General features: G+C 38.6%; 1 protein-coding gene across 1 annotated transcript in view; it reads right to left on the bottom strand.

Annotated features, from left to right (window-relative positions):
- Positions 1-1776: 1776 nt before the first annotated feature.
- Positions 1777-16955, bottom strand: part of LOC129711657 (uncharacterized) — a 34905-nt gene continuing 19726 nt past the window's right edge. Inside the window, exons 20-28 of the mRNA XM_055659457.1 lie at positions 14600-14774; positions 14404-14501; positions 13122-13296; positions 12921-13018; positions 10641-10815; positions 9313-9410; positions 4769-4943; positions 4474-4571; positions 1777-3051 (exon numbers count right to left, since the gene is read on the bottom strand). Of these exons, the coding sequence (XP_055515432.1) occupies positions 4481-4571; positions 4769-4943; positions 9313-9410; positions 10641-10815; positions 12921-13018; positions 13122-13296; positions 14404-14501; positions 14600-14774 (1085 nt within the window). The 3' untranslated portion in view covers positions 1777-3051; positions 4474-4480. The remainder of the gene's footprint in view (positions 3052-4473; positions 4572-4768; positions 4944-9312; positions 9411-10640; positions 10816-12920; positions 13019-13121; positions 13297-14403; positions 14502-14599; positions 14775-16955) is intronic.

Here is a 16955-nt window from a genome sequence, read left to right as displayed (position 1 = left end):
GTAACACGATTCCTTTGGAAAATTTGACAGCCGTTTAGGCCGTTTACAAAGTCCTAGTGATGTAAAATATTGTGCAAAGAATGGTTAGCTTTGTGGATGAGAGCTTTATTGTGTTTTTGATTGCACACAAAACAGTTTTCAGATTTAACTTTGTAATTTAGCTGATGCAGCTTATCCTTGAACTCAATTGGAATTCACAAGCATAAATAATAGGAAAATTGTCCATTGTTGGCATAATTATGTCTGATCTATTTGAAATCCAGAAATTCTTTGTATGGTATGGGTGGCAAATAAGTTGATTGGTTTCTTGCAACATGAGTTTGGGGAACTAGAAAGTTATTTAAAGAGAAGGATCTTTAATGTTGTAATCTCAGGTTTTCTTCTAGTACCACGAGTAAGAAATAGAAGGATAGGTCAGTTTAATGCAGGAATTTTGGTTCCTGGATCATTTAGATAATTACTGGGAAAGGTGTCATCTGTATAAGAGGGATGGATTGTACCCAAACTGGAATGGGACCATCATCCTTGTGCAAAGGTTTGCTAGTGTGGTAGGTTAAAGTGTGGAGGATAGTTTTGGACTACAAGGTTAGATCTTTATATTACAGATGGAGTTTAATCCTGATGAACAAGAAACAAAGCATTTTGAGAGTTCCTAACGAGGCTAGGACATATAGTCCTATGGTCTAGCCTGAGGAAATATTGAGGATAGAGGGCGTGTGAGTTCAAAGGTCTGTAATGGTAACAATACAGGAAGATAATGTGGTTAAGGTAGCAAATGTGATAGTGGCCTTCATTAGTCAGGGCATTGAATACAAGAGCCAAGAGATTATACTCCTACTTTTAAAAACTTTGATCAGATCAGGAGTAATGTGTGCTATCGGAACCACATTATCGGAAAGATGCGATAGAGCTGGAGACGTTGCATTCAAGGTTCACCATGATGTTGCCTAACATGGAGCATTTAACTTATGAGCAGAGACTAAGTTAGTTTTCCCTGGAGAGAAGGGGATTGCGAGGAAACGTGGTAGAAATATGAAAAATTATGGTGTCGATTAGATATATTGCAGGAAATCTTTTTCCATATCAGAGGGAAATAAAGCTTGAGACATCGATTTAGGGAACCGGGCAAGAGATTTAGAGGGGTTCTCAGTGGGATAGCACTTAATAAATGTTGAGACAGCACTGAATTGCCTAAGTGCTGGAAGATGGGATTAATATAGAATTGTGCCCACTGGTTGGCGAGGATGGCCTATTTTCATGCTGTATAACTTTATGAAGAGGGGAAATAGTTCATAGAAAGAGATGAGGGGAAGGGTTTTGGCAACATTTGGCAAAAGCGATAGGTGCATCCGGGTAATGTTCACACTGATGGAGGAGTGGGGAGAACTTGACCTGTTGAGTTCTAGCATCGGTGGAATCTTCTATCTGCAAGGTTAATTGAGTGGCAAGAGCATGACATAATGTGGAGAAATGTGCTTGACCACTTACATAGATTAATAGAAAAAACAAGTATATTTGAAAAAAATTAAATCAGTGAGAGAGGTGTCGGGACAGGTGTTACAACTCCTGCTGTTCCATTGGAAAGGAGTAAAATGTAAAGCGGGAGGGAGGATTACAAGTGGAAGTGGGCGATGGGAGGGGAAAGAGCTAGTTTACAAGAAAAATATGAAAGTTGGGGATGGGAGACGAACATCACCAGAGGGGAAAGGAGTAGGGTGACTAGAGTGGTGTGAGATGATGGGAAAAATGCGTGTGCTGGGTGGGAGTATTACTTAAAATTGGATAATTCATTGCTCATACCCTTAGGTTGTAGGCCATCTAAATGAAACAAATGTGTTGTTCTTCCAGTTTGTGCATGGCCTCACTCTAACAAAGGACAGAAAAGGTGCTAGAGGAATGCGAAGGAGAGTTAAATTGGTTTATAAATTGGAGCTCCAGTATGCCTTGTTGGCAGAGCACGTGTTTAGTGAAACGATGTTTGCCGCATCCACTTTGCACCAGATGCAATAGACAAGGTTGGAAGAGATGCACGCGAACCTCTATCTCACCTTGAAGGGCTGCTGGTGTCACTGGATGGAAGTGAGAAAGGAGGTGTAACATCTTCTGCTGTTGCACGGGAATGTGCCTGGGGCAGCTATGAGTTGAATGAAAAGGGATGAGCAAACCAAGGTGTCACAAAAATCTTAGTAATTGGAACATAGAATAAAGTCTTTCAATCCTAAATCTTGTCTTGTCATTATCAATTCTTCAGCCAGTGGAAGTAATCGTTTGCTAGTAATTTTCTGAAGACTTTTCAAATTTATGAGTACTTTTGTGAGAGGATGATTCTATTCTTCAATACATGAAATGCGGAAAATCGATTAGGCGAGTAAAATTAGACCAAAAAATAATGCAGTATAATATTACCAATAAATAAATTAAAGGAGAGGTCCAGTAAGATTTGTTATACTTCAACAATTATACCAACCACAAAGGAAAATGCAAACAACAGATTCTCCAGTGTGTAGGGGTGAGAGGTCCCCAAGGGTGTACAAAAATGGTGCTCCATTCAAAGTATTTCTTAGTGTATATTGCAATTCTGGTGAGTTCTCTGTGGTATATGTACAATTACAATATGCTAACGTATTCTGTTAACTTAAATATATATATCAAAGACAAATTCCATGTGAATAATAGTTGGGTCTAGTGACATCAATTTGTGAATGCAAAAGAAAGAAACTCTGTAATGCTAGAGTTGCAGCAACAAATTTTAGATAAGGAATCTAGATATTCATAAGACCAGTATTTTTCCATATTTAGAAAATAAATATTCTGTTAAAATTCCTTTCCATTTTTGCAAAACATTTATTATATATTTAGTTACTGGAACCATGATACATTCCAAATATTACACTAATAGCAATTAGGCAACATAACAGAATTCTTTGTTTATATCAATACACAAATGTTAAATTGCAGTTTCATAACACTGGGCAGTCATTTGGAAAACTGGATATGATAAGGTCCCAATTCCGGTCCTGTAATTCCTTTTCTATTTGCAGTTTGTTGTTACTGGGGGAAAAAATGAAATTAACATCTGATTAGTATCTTTCTATTATTCTTTTCCCCGTCTCGCAGCAGCTGCTTGGGAAATAAAACTGGTGAAACTACTCCAATTATCTGACATTGATAGCTGCAAAAGCACGTTAAGAGATTGGTCATCCATAATGGAAAGCCAGTCTCTTGCTACTAGGAAAGTCCCTGAACCTCTGCTTGTACATTTTCAATTATCATATCTGTAATCTTTAATATAGAAACACACACTAGCCTCAGCTTTAAAAAAAAGGTTAAAGTTTGGAAGGTACCATCTGACCTGTCCAACACTTCTCACTTTTTATTCAGATTTCCAGCATCCGATTTTAATACTGTGCAAGTGCCCTCACTAGAAGTGCAAAGGTGGTTCATGTTCACCATCAGCTTTACCAGCACAATTACAGAGGGACATTTTATGGTAGCCTTGCTCGTGGTGTCCACATCCCTTAAATATAAGCTTGAGAAAACCTGGTTTTCTGATTTCATTTTAGAACTTCACCATTTAGTTCTTGTTTTTGACTCTTTAATAAATTCTTTAATAAAGTCTATACTAATCATTCTGTATTTGACCTGTTCTATTCCAAAGAAGCTTTTAGTTCAGGAAACAGGTTTCCATGTTACTACTGGGCACATTAGAGTATCCCAAACTCACATTGCATTTAATGTTTTCAAACATTGAGCATTCCTCGCTTTTTCTGTTATAATGCCAGATTTATGCTCCTGTCCCACTTATGCGATTTTGTAGGTGACTACAGGCGACAAGACTGTCGCCACATGGTCGCCGGGGTGTCGCCTGTATGGTCGTGAGTAGTCTCCTCAGTCGGCCAAAGAATCGTAGTGTTTTTCTAGTCGCAGCTGGATTTTGAAATGTTCAAAACTTTTCGGCGACTGACGTCGACAGTTGACTTGATGTAGGTGCTGTCATAGGTTGTCGCTAGGATGATGTAGGTTGTCGCCAGGATGACGTAAGTTGTTGCCAGGAACGCGGAGGTTGTCGCCGGTGCTGACTTCGTTTTTTTGAGATGTTAATGATTCTATTTCAAATTTTACGTCGAGGGGGGGATCCAGTCGCCGGTTTTTCGGTGACCTGCTACGACTATGACAGTCGCCAACAGTCACCTGAAAATAGCCTAAGTGGGACAGGCCCATTAGGCATTCATATTAATTCACTTTGATAATTGCAAATAACAATGTTATTCTTATTTTATCTAATTTAGAAAGTTTGTTTGCGTCCTGCTCATTTTCATTCCCTGTCACCTCATATGATGATCCGTTTTGATCTTCACCTCTCTTGTCTTTCACCCTCTTATGGACATTTGCTTTTTACTCCCAATTTCACTCTCATTATTGATTCCAAACTGGAATGTCCAAAATTAGTGTTCAGGAATATTTGATACTTACAAGATGATTAAGGGCAGGTAAATCGTATTTTGTAATCTTCACAGGCTCCATTGGTTTGATCCTTATTCAGACAAACAAATCCAGTTAAAATGCTGCACCTATTAAATCAAGATAGAAGGATGTGTTAATATGGCTGACAAGATAATTAGTCGTATAGCAGTGTAATACGCCATTTGATACAACTTGTTCATGCTAAGCAAGATGCCCATCCACGCTTGTCCCAAATTCCTCTGTTTACTGTTACTACTTATTGAATAGAATAATAGGATCAAAATACAATAATGGAATTCTATACTCAGGAATGTTGTCATTGGTGCTTGATGGTGGTTTTCCACCCACAGTCTGTACTTCACAGGCAATTGGTTTACTGCAGATTTGATTGGGATTTTCTTTCCGAAGATTTACAAGATCTTCAAAATCTCCTTGTCCTGTTGGGTTATCACGATCAAACCATGGAGTTTTCTTGCCACCTAATTAAAAGAATGAACAGGAAGTTGACAATTGTATTAATCAAATAGTTGGTAATCCCATAACGGAAAAGACCTGCAGAGTCATCACGCTTATTGTTTTCATTGGTTAAACTAATTTAAACACTAGATTAATTTAGGTGAGTAAATTAAAGCATGAGCTCTATTCTTATCCACTTCCCCTGGAATTCTTAATGGGTTCACCGATTAAGATTACTCTGGACTCTGCATGAACATAATCATTCTTGGAATAAAAATATTTCTACTGGTGACACTAGAGTTCCTCCAGCAGATTGTTCCCTTTCTTTGATTTATTCCTTTATGCCCAACTGCCATGTACAATACAGGTTTCAGTCATGGATGTTAGTACTTTTAGACATTTTTGGGATTTCACAATTGTTTATTAGGCTCTTAGAATAGCAATATTTGTGATACCAACACTGCCAATTTGACAGTGCCTTCCTGTTGGTTATGAGCCAGCCATTTAAACTGTTGTTGCACACATTAAAGTGTAGTCTGAAACCAATCTTCTAGGCTCAGGATAAATTTACGGGCCTGTCCCACTTAGGTGATTTTTTTCAGCGACTGTCACAGTCGTAGTAGGTCGCTGAAAAAGCGACGACTGGACCCCCCCCCCCCCACGACAATGCCTACGACAAGCTACGACAACCTACAACTTAGTTGAGCTACGGCAAGCTACCGACAACCGGCGACCCATTAGGATGTCCACCTACGACCACACTTACGACAACTTACGACTACACAGGCGACAACCAAAGTCAACCTACGTCCACCTGCGACAAGCTGCGACAAGCAACGACCCTGTCGGCGACAACTGAAGACGGTTCAGTCGCCGGTACCTGTCGCCGGTTGATGTAGGTAGTCGCCAATGGAATTCACCGAAGTCAGCACCCGACGACAACCAACATCACCTGGTGACAACCTACACCATCCTGGCAACAACCTATGACAGGTAAAGACAAGCTGCATCAAGTTTGTCTACGTCACAGTCGCCGAAAAGTTTTGAACATTTCAAAATCCAGCGGCGACCAGAGAAAATTACGACTCTTTAGGTAACTTGACAAGACTCACGACCATACAGGCATTACCCCGCAGCTATGTGGCTACAGTCTAGTCGCATGTGGTCACCGAAAAAAAAAATCGCCTAAGTGGGACAGGGGCTTTAGTCTCCTCCCCTGTAGCAGCAGTCATCCACCAAATTCTGCTGCATCCTTGAGAATGAGGTACAGAACAGAGAGCCACAGGGAAAAAATAAACGGATGCAAAAGGGAACCCGAAGGAGGGCAATTATTTAGGTTTGGTGTGGATTTGGTTAAAAACATGTGGTTTGGATGATTTATTTTGTGTTAGCTTTTATTTTAATTTTGGCCAACTGGATGCTCTAATGGCATCACAAAGATGTTGGGTGTCTTCATCTAATGAGGTCAGCTACTAACTTACGGACTTCATGCTTTTGATTTTGTGGACTCTGGGGTCAACTCTGCGATGTACCACAACATTCTGCGTCCTTTGTGGTTTGCTGAATGTGACCATTACAACAGTACAGTATACCTTCTGCATTTACACAGCATTTCACACCAAGAAGTAGCTACAAATCTGCAGGTGCTATCTACTAGCGACATGACTTAACTCTGGTGTGAAATCCATACACTCATGGGCAATATACACACTGAGAAGGTAAGATACTGGATGGGGAATTAGGGTGTTTAATGGTATCAAATTCTCAAAAATTATTCATGGTCTTGAATTGTCTGGCTAGATAATAGCCTATCTAATAGCCCTTTTCTTTCTCTCTCTCATGCATTCCACTTTAGAAACATAGAAATTAGGTGCAGGAGTAGGCCATTCGGCCCTTCGAGCCTGCACCACCATTCAATATGATCATGGCTGATCATCCAACTCAGTATCCCGTACCTGCCTTCTCTCCATACCCTCTGATCCCCTTCCACAAGGGCCACATCTAACTCCCTCTTAAATATAGCCAATGAACTGGCCTCAACTACCCTCTGTGGCAGAGAGTTCCAGAGATTCACCACTCTCTGTGTGAATTCACCACTTCATCCTGCTCCTTCTAAATCATCACATAGCAAGTAAAACTTGAACCCTTATGACGTCTAGCTTACAACAGACTACAACACCTCTTGATAGCTGCTCTGCAGAGTACTTCAAGTGCAGTCATTTTTTGTTACATGAGTACACTTTAAAATTTTCTGTGGCAATATTATTTTCTCTGTGTGCATATTGGTCATGAGTATATTATGCATCAGAGTCAAGAGTCATGTTGCTAGCAGAAAGCAGAGGTGTCAATGAAGGAATACTGTGGAATTAGTGACTGTGATTCTATTGGTTTTATAATAAATTAAGGAAAAAAAATAGAAGTGACCCCAAGTTAAAGTCTTAAATTGGGTTAAGGAGGTAGAATTTGGCCACCTTCGTGGATGAGGGATATTGAGGCACTAGTCAGGAAAAAGGATGAATATGTCAGGTATAGGCAGCTGGGATCATGAATCCTTTTGAGGAGTTTAAAGGATGTAATGGTACACTTGAGGGAAATCTGGGTGGCAGAACATTGCATTTAGTGTGGAGATGATCATGAAAACTAAAGGAAATGCTTGTGATATATTGGAATACATTGACACTCCAACAGAGGAGATGCTGGTGGTCTTAAAATGAATAAATCTCCTGGGCCTGATCAAGTATATCTATGAGATTGTAGGACGCTATGAAAGAAATTGCAGGGACCCTGGCAGAGATATTTGCCATATCTTTAACCACGGGTGAGGTACTGAAATAATGAAGAATGGCTAATGTGTCTTTATTTAAGATGGGCTGCACAGGCAAGGCAGGGAACTACAAGCTGCTGAGCCGAATGTCAGCCATGGGAAAATTACTGGAGGAGAAGAGGAACTACCAGTATTTGGATAGGCAAGGGGATTGTCAAGGGATAGTGCATGTGCATGTGCCTTAAAAATTCAGTTTTTTTTTTAAGACGAGGTGACCAACAGGATTGACATGGGCAGGGTTTTAATCATCTACATGGAATTGACAAGGTGCTACCTGATCGGCTAGTCTGGAATGTGAGATCACATGGAGTTCAGGGTGAGCTTGCCATTTGGATTAAAAATTGGATGAGTGGATGGCATCAGAGACTGGAAGTGGAAATGTGTTATTCAGATTGGAGGCCTGTGACCAGTTTTGTGCTGCAGCAATCAGAGCTGGATCTGCTGTTGTTTGTCATCTGTATCAATGATTTGGATGACAATGTTATTAACATGATTAGTAAGTTTGCAGATGACACCAAAATTGGTGATCTAATGTAGTGAAGAAGATTATATAAGATTTATAATATCTAGATAAACTAGGAAGTGAGTCAAGAAATGGGAGATGGAATTTAACTTAAAGTGCATGGTGTTGCATTTTGGGGTGTTAAACCAGGGGATAAATAAAACTAAATGGCAGAGGCCTGGAGAGTGCTGTAGAACTGAGAAACCTCAAAGTGCAGGTATATAGTTCTTTGAAAGTACTTACATAGGTAGAAAGGGTGATGAAGACTCTTTGACGAAGAGGGCATTGAGTACAGGAGTTGGGATGTCATATTGTATCTGTGCAAGTCGTTGGTGAGACTTGCACAGATACAAAAACCTGCGACTTTTGTATGCATTTCTGATCATTAAGGGTGTAGGAAATATTCACAAAGGTATTATTGGGATTGGCGAGCATGGACTATAAGGACAGGCTGGGACTGTTTTCCCTGGAGCTTAGGAAGCTGAAGGATGACTATAGAGAAGTATGTTAAATTATGAGGCGAGAAGATGAAATGGATGTATACAGTCTTTTCCCATGTTCGGGAGGTCTCAAGCTTGAGGGCATAGATTTAAGGTGAGATTTAAAAGAAACTTCAGGGACATTTCTTTCACATGGAGGGTGGTGGGTATATGGAAAGAGCTGTAAAGATGGATGCAATTACAACATTTAAACAACATTTGGACAAGTTTGTGGTAAAATAAAGTGTTAGAGGGATATGAGCCAAATGCAGGTAAATGGGACTAGCTCAAATAGACAGCTTGGTTCGTGCAGACAAGTTAGGCCGGAGGGCCTATTTCTACGATGTATGACAACGCATAAGGCAAAATGGAAAGAGGCTTGTATTATTGTACCTGACAGCTGCCTTCCCTATTGCGCAACATGAAAGAATTAGTCTTCACTAAAATATTCAACATTGAATTAAGCAAAATGATAAAGTGGAAAAATAGTCACGGCATGGAAACAGGCCCTTTGGCCCTGGTTGACTTTCTAAAAAGCAACACATCTCATGCCAATATACTTGATAAATATAGAACTCAGTACTTACAAAATGATTGAGGACATGTAAATCGTATTCTGTAATCGTGGCAACCATTAATTTTCTGATCTGCATTCTCACAAACAAACCCATTGGATACGTCACATCTATTTAAAATAAAATAGGATATGATAATATTGCTGCAAGATAATTCAAATGAAAAAATAACATGACAGGGATGGGCTGTTCATCCACTTTGGCTGCAATCATCATTCAGTAAAATGCAGTACATTTCCAAATCTTTGTCTAACCTCCATATCTGAAGAAGGGTTCTGACCCAAAACATCACCTATTCATGTTCTCCACAGATGCTGCCTGACCTGCTGAGTTACTGCAGCATTGTGTGTATTTCCTTGGTAAACCAACATCTGCAGTTCCTTGTTTCTAATATCCCGTAATTCTCTTACCAAAGTGAAATTATTTCAATCTAATGTTTGAATGATTACTTCCCAAAATGATTTTGGAGGCCAGTTTCCAGATTGCTTGTGTGAAGAAGTGTTCCCAGATGACATGCCAGAACAGACTACCAGTATAGCTATAGCCCCTTATTGTGGAATTCTCCACCCGAGGAACCAGTTTCTCTCCATATCTCCAATTATCCTTTAATAAACGCACTTTTCAATTAGAACAAAAATTTTTTAATGCAATCTTCACAGTTAATCAAAACTCATTCTAGAACTAAATACAATACCAAGGGCATGTCCTCTCTCACTCCACTGTACTACGTACAATTGGTCTGCTCCTCAGGTATATTTACTCAAACACTTGCCACCTACTTTCATAATGTCTCACATTTTGTGACATCATTTGCATCTCAATGTATTCCAACTACTTTGAAATGTAGTTGTATTTAGGTATATTTACTCAAACACTTGCCGCCTGCTTTCAAAATGTCTCACATTTTGTGACATCATTTGCATCTCAATGTATTCCAACTACTTTGAGATGATGGTAAATATTCCTTTAAATTAATGACAATCACTGGAACCTTTGTATATGGACAGGTAAGAACACAATAAACAAGTTGATCTGTGAAAATGTCTGATTTTATTGATCCCTAAATCTCTGCCACAGAGCACTCAGCAATTGTAACATCCTGTGAACTATGTTAAAAAACGTCAAAATGGATGAGCTCAGTACTCCTGCACATTAACATTATTTACATCCTGTCAATTGGAGATCCTACTGCTTGTCTCATATCTTCTAATCATTGTCCTACCGATACAAAAGGTTGCCTTAATTTGCACAGATCATTAATATTGCTAACTGTTGATAACATGCAATCATATTAAATGCCTCTGGAAGTGCATAAAAGCGAGCAAAAATATATTACTTACACAGGAATAATGTCTCCAGTGCTTGAGGCTGGTTCTCCATCTGTTGTCTGTACTTCACAGGCAGTTGGATTACTGCAGATTTTATTAGGATTTTCTTTTTGGAGACTTTGAAGGTTCTCATAATCCCCTTTTCCTGATGGGTCATCACGATCAAACCATGGGGTTTTACAGTCGCCTGATTCGTAGAAAAGCACAAATGAACTGTAAGCAATATTTCTAAATTTCTAATTTGAAAGTATGACTTATTGACTGCAACACTCAGGAAAACCCCAATTGTTTTGGCACATTTAACACACAGGATGATCATACATAGTCAAGATTGATTAGAAATTCATTTTTGCCGCATGTTCGGCTTAAATACATTTAAGAATGATTGTCGGAGGCCAAGTGCAGTGAAACATTGCTTTGTAAATTTTATGGACTCAATAGCACATTGGGCAATGTCCCCACTACCTCTTTCCTAGTGGTAATCAATACATTGATAATGATCAAAACTAATTTATAGAATTTGCATACATATTTGAACAAAGATGAAAATAAAACGAGGAATACCCAATGGTACAACATAGAATGATTACAAATCTATCAATGAAAAATAGTGGTTCTTTCTCCATGGAAGGAAGCAGAGCGCAATGGTGGTACAGGGTTATTTTTCAGACGGAAGGACTGACTAGCGGTGGGGCTCAGGGATCTGTGCTGGCCCATTGTTGTTTGTGGTTTATATTGATGATTTAGATGAGTATTCTAACACAAGTAAATAAAACCATCTTTAAACACACTCACATAGCAACTCCTCAGTGTTTTACTAAATTAGCCACCAGTATTTAAACATCACTTTGACAAATATAGATTAAATTCGGAAATTACTGATGATAACAAAATTATAGCATTAACATTATAAACATTAAGGCTATCATTTTGTAGTTCTCCGTTACAACAATTTCCAGTATTCTAGAACCATGCAACATGGAAACAGAGCCATGGAGCCACAGTGTCTGCACCCATTCACATTAATGTAATTTTATTCTTTGCACATTCACACCATTTCTTCTTTCCTCCACCCTTACATTTTGCCATTCATCCACACATATTAGTAGCAATTTACAGTCACCAATTAATTTGCTAACCAGCGTCCCTTTGGGATGCGGGAGGAAACCCGAGTACCTAGACGAAATGCGTATGATCAGTGAGAATGTGCCAATTCCAAACAAACAGCACAGAAGTCAGGATTGAACCTGTAGTATTGGAGCAGGGATGCAGCATCTCTTCTTGCTGCAGCAATGTGCTGCTCAAAGTAGATTGCATTACAAGTTTGGGGAAATTAATCAGAATATCAGACTTTCCGGGAGACCAGTGCACTTCAAGATCAAGCTGATACTTTCCCTGGGAAATGAGACAGGAGATTGGGAACACCCATCTCTAGAATAAACAACTTTTAAGGCAGGTACTTGCCTTAAAATCAAACATCATGGAACAGCAATAACATAATGAACAATCATGTAAAATATGTATTTCTGTTTGTTGCAAATTGGTAGTACAGGTATATTGGTTCTTAATTACAATTACAAATCTTAAAATAAAATTGACCATTGTTGTCAAATTAAACTGAGGTTTTAATGCCCACAGTAGTTGAAATCATCCACCTCTGTCTGAAATTAGGAACTTTATTAATTTAAGTGATTTGAAAAATCTAATGGTATTAAGAGGTGAATATATAAATACAATTTTAAAAATTTGATTTCTCAAAACAGATCCCAAATTAGTGATTCCCATTTGGGAATCCTTTTGGAAATTGCTATGTTTCCAATTTTAATGGAGAAAAAATATATAAATCTCTTGATTAAAGCCAATTAACCACCCTCAGGGAAAGTAATTACAAAATGAGCCACAGGAGTGTGGTACAGCACTTCCCCCAACATTTTCATCTTTATTAGCAAATCCTTTCAATCAACAACCCCTCTTCCATATTAGCAAGGATTACCATGAAAGAAAATAACAAAGGAATACTGATGTTTGGGTGTGGTTCCACCCACAAGTGTTTCTTTGGTCTGTAAGGGGTTTGAAGAATACCCAACATTAGGTTAGGAATACCTAACAAACAAAGCATGTCATGTTGGTTCATTTCAAACCAACCCATCTAGAATATGAACCTTTTTTCACTGTGAATAATTGATAATTTGTTCAGGACTATAATATAAAGGTGAAGCATTTAGCACCAAAAAAAAAAAAATAGTATTTGCAAAATAGAATTCAATGAAACAAATTTCTCAGAAGTCTTACAAAACGATTCTGGGCAGGTAAACCTTATTCTGTAATCTTCACATTTCCCATTTTTCTGCTCAACATTGATACAAGTAAATCCAGTAGAAATGCTGCATCTGTTTAATATAGGAAGAAATGATGAGTTAACAAAGATTGTTAAATAATATACTATAAATAAAGCTGCAATATCAAAGTAAGATGGCAAGCATATTTATTTACTGTGGTATGTTGTTGCCAGAGCTTGAGGCTGGAATTCCTGCTATAGTCTGTACTTCACAGGCAGTTGGATTGCTGCAGATCTGATCGGGAAAGGCTTTTCTTAAATTCTCAAGATCTTCAAAATCCCCAATTCCTGATGGATCATCACGATCAAACCATTGGGTTACACAATTACCTGATCAAAGGAAACAAAAAGTACACTGTGAAGTACACATTTAAAAATTCAGAGTAGCTTGGGATAATTATGTACTTATTCACTTTGGTTGGACAAGTATAAAGATCAGGTATTATTTAAGAGTTGATAAATTCACAAAGGTTGTTGCACAAATAGACCTAGAGAAGAGAAGGCTAAATGTATTATTATGGATGTTGCCACACGCCAACAAGGGATATCATGGAGCTAATGAAGGAAAATTCATCTGTGAAGGGAAAATCTAATTTTTGGGATTGAAAACAATAAAATAGATCAGAATGAACCTGCTGATGGCAGAAATAATGCTTATCTTAGGAGATAAGAATGGGCTAGTCCATTGGATCACTTGTGTGATAGAGATTCCACTCCAGTCAAAATCTAGCTAGCTAACTCAGAAAAGCCTCCTGGCGAATGTTAAGGCATTTTAAGGGCCGCAAATTATAAAAAATAGCAGCTCTTTATAAATTAGGAATTAATTAGGATAGGATAAGAATTTAATATATTTTGTTGCGTGCTGTTTCTGAGTCAGAGGGTTTACACAATGCTGGTATTTCATTTCAGAAAAACAAAAGTACCTGTACTAGCTTATCAAACGCTAAATTATCTGCACCAGCTGAATGTAAAAGATCTCAAAATGTAAAAGATCTTTGAAAACTGTTGAAGCAGTATTTAGAATAATATTTATCCTTAAGGAATAACTTCAAAATAGATTATTTGGCAGATTATCATATTGCTTTTGTGACACCCTGTTGATGTCACATTTGTTACAACAGTTGAATACTTTCCTGAAATTATTCACTCCCAGTCAAGATAGCCTAACAATGTGAAGTATTTCATAAAGATGCAATAGAACTTGGAATACAGAACCATTGGGTTGATTTTCATCCTTACCATTTGAATAGCAATCTGGACTAGAAAGTTATCCAATTGTTGTACTCCGTACCTGATTTTTATTTCAATGATTTGAGGTGACTTCTATAAAGGTTGAATAATCTGCACTGCATAAGTTGTGCTTATGTGGGATATTCAAAAAAATCCCTAATGTTGAAGGAAACAATAAGTGTTTTATTTATAAATATTAATACTTACAAAAAGATTCAGGACAAGTAAATCGTATTCTATAATCTTCACAGAGCCCATCACTTTGTTCTTCATTGTTACAAGTAAATCCAAAGGCAGCATTGCACCTACACAGAATAATAACATGTGAGAAATGTCCTTATAAATAATTGATATTCTTTCAGATAATGTCTCACTGTCAAAGTTTTAGTAATTGCTCTTTTACGGGGTAATGTTGTCTCCTGTGTCTGAAGCTGGTATTCCAGATACTGTTTCCACTTCACAGCCACTCGGATTACTGCAAATACGACCTGGATATTCCATTTGTAAATTTGCAAGAGTTTCAAAGTCCCCTTTTCCTGTTGCATCATCTCTGTCAAACCATTCAGTTTTGCAATTACCTGGTGAAAGAAACAAACAGAAGTTGTGTTATTAATAACATTATTCATTATTAGCTCAAGATTGAATTAAAATGTGTTGTTTAGTGGCTAGAGAACAAAAAGACCATCGAGTGATAATTTATCCATCTTCTGGCAATCCCTAATTGAAAGGAAATTGAGAGGATTAGTAGATTTGAGATATGACGAAATATATAAAATGTAATTAATATTTTCTTTCCTATATATTCACTGAAATATTTTTTTGTTCTATTGAAACAGGAGATTGGAGAGTGGCTGCACCAGTGCTGGGAAAGTTGGTGGAAGGAATACTTAGAGATAGGTTGCACCAGGATCTGAATGTGCGTGGACTGGTTAGAATAAAAAATACCAATCATTTATTCACCTTCTGTAAAATACTACTTGAAAGAATCGCTTTGTCCATGGAAAATTTTGTCTCACAAATTTGATAAAGTTTTTTGAAATGGTCACCAAGATAATTGCAGAGAGTTGAACAGTGGATGCTGGAGTGCTGGAGTAACTCAGTGGATCAGCCAGCATCTCGAGAGAAAAAAGATGGGTGACGTTTTGGGTCGGATCCTTCTTCAGACTGTCTATATGAATTTTGGTATGCCCTTTGATAAGGTTTTGCATCCTAATTTCAAATGTCTAAACACATGGAATCCAAGGTGAGCTAGCCAATTGGATTCAAAGGTACACAAAAAAGCTGAAGAAACTCAGCGGGTGCAGCAACATCTATGGAGCGAAGGAAATAGGCAACGTTTCGGGCCGAAACCCTTCTTCAGACTGATCGGGGGCAGGGGGGCGGGGACAAGAAAGGATTCAAAATTGGCTTGAGGAAAGGAGTCAGAGGGTAGTTGTGGAGTCCTCCACTGAAGGCAGTGGAGGACGATTCTCTGGATGCTTTCAAGAGAGAGTTGGATAGAGGTCTTAAAGATAGTGGAGTCAAGGGATATGGGGAGAAGGTAGGAATGGGGTACTGATTGTAGATGATCAGCCATGATCACGGTGAATGATGGTGCAGGCTCGAAGGGCCGAATGGCCTACTCCTGCAACTATTGTCTATTGCCTGAATGCCACCTTGCTCTGCAAGGTAAGATGGGCCGAAGGTTGTCTAAGAACCCTTGTTCTAAATGAACTGGGGAACTATGCCAAGGAGCTGGAAGGGATGAAATTTAACTTGGAATAATGCGAGGTGTTGTTCTTATGTAAATTAAACAAGGACAGGACGTACTCAGAGTGTTATAGAACAGAATGACCCAGGGACATAGGTACAAACCTTCCTGCAAGTGATTACAAGGTCAACATGCTGGTGAAGAAGACATTTGACATGCTTGCCTTCAGTGGTCAGGACATTGAGTACAGGAAGTCGAACATCACGTTACAAATGTATAGCTGTATGTTGGTGAGACAGCACTTGGAATATTGTGAGTAGTTGCGGTTGCCCAGTTATAAGAAGACTATTATTAAGCTGGAAAGTGTGCAGAAAAGCTTCACAAGGACACCTGAAGAAGTGTCCCAACCTGAAAAGTCCATTTCTCCAGGAATGCTGCCTGACCCACTGAGTTACTCCAGCATTTTGTGTCTAACTTTGGTATAAACCAGCATCCGCAGTTCATTTTTATTATATTTCACAAGGATGTTACTGGAAGTGGAGGACTTGAGTTATAAGGAAAGACTGAATAATTATTTTCTCTGCTGTGCAGGGGATTGAGGAGTGACCTTACAAGAGGTGTAAATAAGGGAGATGGTCACAATCTTTTTCATGGGATAAGGGAGTCTAAAACCAAAGGGCTTAAGATGAGCTTCAAGAAGGACTTGGGGGTCAAAGTTTTCACAGAGGGTATAAAGTATCAGATATGCCAGAGAAAGCTGTAAAACCGATACAATTAAGACTTTCAAAAGATATCTAGACATTTATATGGGTAGGAAGGACTTAAAGGGATATGGGCCAAATACAGGAAATGGAACGAGGGAAGGGGAGTTTAAAATTTGGAGGAAAAGATTCAAAAGGGACCCGAGGGCCAACCCTTTCATATGGTGACTGGTGGCTATATGGAACTAACTGCCAGAGGAAGCAGGACAATTGCAACATTTAAAAAACATTTGGACATTCCTACCTTCTCCCCAGAGATATGAATATTAAAGGATTAGAGGGCTAAGAACTAAACGAAGGCAGAAGGG

The sequence above is a fragment of the Leucoraja erinacea genome, chromosome 30 (genome assembly GCF_028641065.1).
Source record: "Leucoraja erinacea ecotype New England chromosome 30, Leri_hhj_1, whole genome shotgun sequence".
Classification (NCBI taxonomy): Eukaryota; Metazoa; Chordata; class Chondrichthyes; order Rajiformes; family Rajidae; genus Leucoraja; species Leucoraja erinaceus.
This window is presented reverse-complemented; position numbering and strand designations above follow the sequence as displayed.